The following is a 7,046-nucleotide window of genomic DNA, read 5'->3' on the forward strand; positions in this document are numbered from 1 at the left end:
GATCGAATCGCCAGGGATCACAACACTTCATAACCTGCACAGACAGAGGCAGGAAAGGGATGATAAGCGAGGGCCGAAGGAATCGACACTCCATCTGACAGAGCGATCGAGACCACCTCTCCTTCGTGTGTCCAATTCTGGGATCTTTTCTTTTCTTTTTTTTGAGGCGATTCATCATCTTCCTCTCCACGGCGGCGGCGGCCGCCGGAAGTTGGTTGCTACGTTCCCATCAGAATGGGCGATACGGCCGTGCAGGCGGCGCCGGTGCTAATACATGGTTGTTGGTTATTAGCAGCCTAGCAACAGGTGAGTCGACTCGAACCATACCCGTTCGTTCCGCTTTCTTTGTGGCCTCCGTGCGTCTTGATCTATACTTTTCATGTCGATTCTTCGCTGATCGATTGCGATAGGCCACGCATGACTTGCGGAACACCTGATCATTGCGCATGAGATCGAACTCGTTTAGAAATTAAATCACGGATCATATATACGATTAGGTGATCGATTGTTTAATAGAAGAGCAAATTAAAGGTCGAGGGTCTCACTGTTAATTCTTAGTCGCACCTCCTATTCGTCGTGATGGTCCTTCTTCTCTAGTAGCTAGAGATAAGGTCGAAAATGGCGGAGGATTGAATTATGGTAGGACTTTTTTTTTCTTTTTGCTGTGGGTTCAGGGGAGGGGGTGGCCTTGGGAGGAGCCAGGGCTGACAAAAATAGTTTAGTTGTAAACAGTAGTAGTCAAATCTCTATGAAGAGCTATTCTTGGATTACCTAAGAGCATCTCCAGTGGTCTCCTAATACACATCTCCCAATAAGGTGTTATTGTGATGTCTCAATATCACTCCCATTAATTATGAGGGGAGATACTTTTACAGTTTTCCAATAACCTTACCCTAGTACAACTAATATATTGGAAGCGCAAAAGTTCTCTCTTTATTTGTAATTATTGGGGAAATAAGAGGTATTGTGAAAATGTTTGAGCATATGTTTTTTCTAATATTAACAGTTTATTGGAAAAAGAGAGATACTGCCGGAGATGCTCTAAAGCAAATTTTACAATCTAGCTAAAAATCAGTAAGATTTCCAAACGTGGAGGATTATAAGAATCCAATTAAGCACCCATTCTAACAATCCTACCATCCACTCCAAAGTCCAAACTAGCATTTAGAGATTATGGGCATATTGTAGATAATTGAGTTTCTCAACCTACCCACCATCCTGATTCTCATAATTTGTAGATGATCCAAACAGGGTCTATATTACAAAGAAATGAAATGAATGAATGGAGTCGATCACTTTCATAACTCACCGGCGCGTTGATGACATACTCCAGTGGAAGTAATGATGTACTCTTGGAATGCGTTGTCTTCAACGATTTACCCATCCATGCATAGTACATTGCATCCCATACGCCCGGCGGTGGCGAGCAAGGTGAGCATGCAATGCGCGGTCCAGGACGCCACCACCTTCGTCTGCACGCGTGCAGGCGCGAGGTATGGACACACACGAATCCCCGAGGAAGGCAGAAGTGGACGGCCAGACAGCGGCAAGATCGTAGAGGGTGATAATCCACGAGGATGCATATATGTCGCTCGTGAGGTCACGATCCAACCCGACGACTCATATATATGCATCGTGATCTTCCTATTCAAATAAGATTTCGTACCCCAAAAGAGACGTCCACTAGTGTTGCTGGCCATCCCTTGTTTCCTCTCTCTCTCTCTCTCTCTCTCTCTCTTCCCTCTCCCCTCCCCCCCTCCCCCCTTCCTCCTGCTCACAGTTTTTCTCTTGAGAAGTAACTACAAAACAGGTCAGAAGAAAAAAGAGAAAGAATTAGAAAGAATGCACCAAGTATCCATATACGTGTCAGCACCCGGCCCCCACTGAACATATACACGAACTCAACAAGTACAAGTTGCTCACGGCCTGATCGAAACCGTGTTGACGCAAACACGCCACCAAAAGGACTTGCATGGTTGGATTAGATGACTATCTCAATTGACCCATGTATATATACCCATATGTCAATGTCATACATGCACAGTTCGTTGTAATCTCACTTGTCCTGCTGGCAGAGAAAAAGAAAAGGATAGAACATATCAACAGTTTAAAAAAGATCATGAAGAGCGTGTTTGCATGCATGGTAACGTCAAAATATACAGAGAACAATATTAAAAAGAATAATGAACTGGATGCATGAAAGGAAACTGAGCTGCCGTCTCTTCTCTGACTTGGAACCCAGCGTGGATAAGCACTCGATCGATCTACTCCCTGCCAATGCAAAGAAGCGTACAAAAGCCGCTGCACGCGTGAGTTGTCAGTTTGTAGCACTCAGCTCGGTGGCAGCTTGGGGGCACTGCCAAAGTGGGTAACTGCCATACATGGATTTTATTCCAGTGCATGTTTGTCACTGTTTCCTGCATTGAGAGAAGAATTCGGTATAGTATGCTACTCTCTAGCTGCTTCAATTCAATTGTTGGACATGTACCTTACGGCTTACACTCTCTGCTAGATTCTGTGTCATTGGTCCAGTAGGAGATATTTTCATCTACCTCTGTAGTGTAGTCTGTACATATAGACAAGTGTCTCAATGATGCATGTGTCACGGGGCATAATTAGAATTAACCTGTCCCAGCAGGCCTCTGAGTAGTAGTGGCCTATCCTAATCTCGGATGTGCCATGGGTTTTGTCAATAGCATGTGGGCCCAGTTTCCCATTTCGATCAGCTTTACACACACATGTCAGCAATCTAGCTAGGCAGCTTCTAGTTTTCCCCTTGCTCTGGACACAATAATACTAATTACAAACGTTGTTCAAGGAGGTGATGCTGTTCCAGCACGAGTTAAACTTGTCTTGGTTCCGTACTGATTGCGGTGTGCCCGTGCCTACCACAATACTCCACCGGTCGAAGCGAACGCCATAGACCCATAGTGCGCAATCAGCTAGTCCCATATCCATCGGTGGTTGTAACCATTTTGTTCACTCCTGTTTTTGACCTACACAAGTAGTGTACATTTCCTTCCTCGGATACGACCTGCCTGCAGGCAACCTCAAGGAGTGACGACGGCTATAAGAGGACCGGGAGTGCTCGCCGCTTGACTCGGCGAGCGAGAGCTGCACTGCACAGCGATCGAAATACAAAGAGATCGAGAGGAGCTAGGAGCCATGGGAGAAGAGAAGCAACGGGATGGCCATGCTGGGAAGAACAAGTATGCCGTGGCGTGCTCCATTATCGGCTCCATCATCTCCATCCTCATGGGATACGGTACATATTATTAACCTGCACGCGTCAACTCTCCTAATTACCACAAACTTCGTTCAACTCGATCCTAATCCAGCAATCAGTGAGTTTTATCGCTCATCAGTAAATAAAAGTATACAATGCACGTGCAAGTAACGGAAACACGTACGTGTGCATTTGCAGACACGGGCGTGATGAGCGGCGCGATGCTCTTCATCAAGGAGGACCTCAAGACCAACGACACGCAGGTGCAGGTCCTCGCCGGCATCCTCAACGTCTGCGCCCTCGCCGGCTCCCTCACCGCCGGCCGCGTCTCCGACTGGGTCGGCCGCCGCCTCACCATCTCCCTCGCGGCCACCATCTTCCTCGCGGGCTCCGCGCTCATGGGCCTCGCGCCCAACTTCGCCACGCTCCTGGCCGGCCGCTGTGTCGCGGGCGTCGGCGTCGGCTACGCGCTCATGATCGCGCCCGTCTACGCGGCCGAGATCTCGTCCGCCGAGATCCGCGGCTCCGTCACGTCGCTGCCCGAGATCTGCATCAGCTTCGGCATCCTCGTCGGGTACGTGGCCAACTACCTGCTCGCCAAGCTGCCGCTGGTCTACGGCTGGCGCGCCATGCTCGGCCTAGGCGCGCTGCCCAGCGCCGTGCTCGCGGTCGGCGTCATCGCGATGCCGGAGTCGCCGCGGTGGCTCGTCATGCAGGGCCGCGTCGAGCCGGCCCTCGCCGTGCTCCGGCGGGTGTGCGACACCGCGGGCGAGGCCGACGTGCGCCTCGCGGAGATCAAGGTCGCGGCGGGGATAGCAGCTGACGCCGCTGCGAGTGCGCCCCACCAACCGAGCAGTGTCGGCAAGGGCGTCTGGAGGGAGATGTTCCTGCACCCGACGCCGCCCGTCCGGCGTATCCTCGTCGCGGCCTTCGGGGTCCACTTCTTCCAGCACCTCACGGGCATCGAGGCCGTGGTGCTCTACAGCCCGCGCATCTTCAAGGCGGCCGGCATCGCCACACGCAGCGAGATCCTCGCGGCGACCATCGGCGTCGGCGTGACCAAGACGGTGTTCATCCTGACGGCCATCCTGCTCGTGGACCGCATCGGCCGGAGGCCGCTCTACCTCTCCAGCCTCGCGGGCATCGTCGCCTCGCTGGCCTGCCTCGGCCTCGGCCTCACCATCGTCGAGCGCTCGGCGCCGCACCACTCACCGGCGTGGGCGGTGGTGCTGTCCATCGCAACGGTGTTCACCTTCATAGCGTCCTTCTCCGTCGGCGTGGGGCCCATCACCTGGGCGTACAGCTCGGAGGTGTACCCGCTCCGGCTGCGCGCGCAGGGCGCCAGCGTGGGCGTGGCCATCAACCGCGTCATGAACGCCGGCGTGTCCATGACGTTCGTGTCGCTGTACAAGGCGGTGACCATCGGCGGCGCTTTCTTCCTGTTCGCCGGGCTGGCCGTGCTGGCCGCCACGTTCTTCTACTTCCTGTGCCCCGAGACGCAGGGCCGGCCCCTGGAGGAGATCGAGGAGGTTTTCAGCCGCAGGTGGCGCGAACGGCTTCGGTCACCGGCGATGGCGGTGGAGCTTCCGGTGTCCAACGTCCCCGACGGCAAGGCGGGGCCGTGATGCGTTAGCAATAAATGTGCATAACCCATGTGTTTATAGGAAAAAAATTCTCTGCGGCTGTGCCGCACCGCGCCCTGGTGCGAGACCGCCCAGCATGCACGCACGTGTTTATATGTCAAGACTTCTCATTTGGGATGGAATATTCCGATGGAATTATGACGGTTAACTTTTCAAAGGCTGAGCAATACACAGCTGAGTTACACGCTCAGTTCGCGCTATAACATTGATATAGAGTCTATCTATATTTTATTTCATTTGAAAAAAATCAAAACTAGATCCTGGAACTGATTCCAACTTATGATCCTGTTGGCGCTAAAAAATTGACTCGACGATGATTCCTCGCGCGCAACACACCGGTCTGGAAGATTTGCTTGGCTCCAATGCAAGTCCTTAGCTCGAGGCATACCAGCTAGTTTGATCCTACAGCTGAGATCGGCCAACTAGCCAATTTTGATAAAACAATACCTTAGTTCCACATCCAACATAAACCAATCGGCCAATAAAAATACAGTAGAGTAAATGATGATCCCATGATAAAAACATACATCGGCTAGACTCTTGATTAAATCTGGATGACTAAATAATCAATGATCAAGTAGTCCAATGATGATGGAGCTATTTTGAAGCACAAGCCATCGGCCATTAGTCAGATAAGGATGGAGCAATTATTGAACATTTACCTTGTCACAAAAGAACCCACAAGCCAATAACAATTAATTTACTGTCACCACCAATCGGTTTAGACTTAACCGAGACAGCGTTGGCAGCAGGCAGGGATAGCAGTGGGTCGGGTATGGTGTAGATAAGATATTTATCCGCTCGATAGCATACCCGACCTTCCCAGTTGTACCCATACTCGCAACACGTATCAGGCGAAAATTCCTACCCATACCTGTAGCCGCCGGATACCCGTTGGGCGACGATGGGAAGCAGCGAGCGCCGCCTGCGTGAAAGTGCATTTGGCCCTCTAAGTGGGTTTTGGTGTTGATGACATACAAAATTAAGGAGCTAATGAGTTTATCGAGTTTTGGACAGGTTAAAATTTAATGAAATTAAAAAGAGCAAGAAAAGATGCCAAATTTGCTTAAAGGATGGTACTTGGCCAGCTGTTTTTAAATGGTCGGAAGTCCGACCCTATGTTGGAAGTTCTGACAATCACTTAACCAGTGCACTAACGGCTAGTTTTTTGGGTTTTGGGTATTTATACCCCTTCAACCCCTCCTTCATGTGTTGCTGACCTAACCCGAGACAAACACCATCAAGAGCACTTACTACTCCTTCCCAATCACTCATTGAGCTAATCCTTTAGTTGATTTGAGTTAGGCCTTGAGTGAGAGCAAGATTGAGGTGTGAGACTCAACCATTTTAAGTGAAAGGGCAGTCAAGTTCATCTCAAGAGCACTTGAAGCATCTTCACCCTTCGATTCACGTTTGTTACTCTTGAAGCTTGCTTCTATACGGTTTGGTGTCACCCGTGGAGCATCCTCTCGTGTGTGACATTTCAGGTATTTGGGAGCAAGATACACTAGGTTTAGTGTAAAGTTGTGTGTGTTTTTGTGAATGTGTTAAAACTTAAATGCAAGTTAAAGGGTGTTTTTGTAGTTTTGGAAAAATTAGGGTTCTTTTGCTAAATGTGTTTGAAGGTAGGGTAATTTCAAATTGTATGAAGGTTAGTTTTCTAAAGGCAAGTATTTACTTTTAAACCACTATAAGAAATAGAATTATCCTAAGGTTTCATTTGGAATGTGAATTTTAAATAGGTTTTATATGAAATTTGATAGTTTGTCGGATTTTGAAATAGTTTCAAAATCCTAATTCTTTTGAAGCTGACCATTAAAGCAAAGTTGTAGCTTTTTTAAACTCTACACTTTTGCTTTTGGGCATATTTTCATTTGGGCTATGGTTTGAAAGAAAATCTTACTTCATAGTGAACCCCTAGAACTTTTGAAAAATTAAAAACAAGTCCTCGTCGTCTTCCTCTCTCCCCTCCCTCTCTGTTGCTCTCCTGTGCCGCCCGTCACCCCTCTCCGGCGATCTCCCGGGCTGACAGCTGCCCCTCGCTACCCTAACCACACCACCTGGCCCTCCAGCTCGCCCGTCCGCCGCTCGCCCGACCCCCGCTGGCTTTTCCCCGCCCTGCCACGTCGTGCCGTCGTCGCCCGCAGCCGCCACGCGTGCCGCCAGCCGCCAGCAGC

General features: G+C 49.9%; 1 protein-coding gene across 2 annotated transcripts; it reads left to right on the forward strand.

Annotated features, from left to right (window-relative positions):
• LOC112873766 (probable polyol transporter 6) lies at positions 1 to 5,059 on the forward strand. 2 transcript variants are annotated; one of them, XM_025936815.1, is made up of 3 exons: positions 1 to 306; positions 3,045 to 3,344; positions 3,425 to 5,059. In XM_025936815.1, exons 2-3 carry the CDS (start codon positions 3,188 to 3,190, stop codon positions 4,849 to 4,851), a joined length of 1,584 nt encoding a protein of 527 aa, XP_025792600.1. In that variant the 5' UTR covers positions 1 to 306; positions 3,045 to 3,187; the 3' UTR covers positions 4,852 to 5,059. The 2 variants fall into 2 exon arrangements, with proteins under 2 accessions (XP_025792600.1, XP_025792601.1); XM_025936816.1 differs by lacking the exon at positions 1 to 306 and having other exon boundaries at positions 2,215 to 3,265.
• Positions 5,060 to 7,046: the final 1,987 nt, after the last annotated feature.

The sequence above is a fragment of the Panicum hallii genome, chromosome 9 (assembly GCF_002211085.1).
Source record: "Panicum hallii strain FIL2 chromosome 9, PHallii_v3.1, whole genome shotgun sequence".
Taxonomy (NCBI): Eukaryota; Viridiplantae; Streptophyta; class Magnoliopsida; order Poales; family Poaceae; genus Panicum; species Panicum hallii.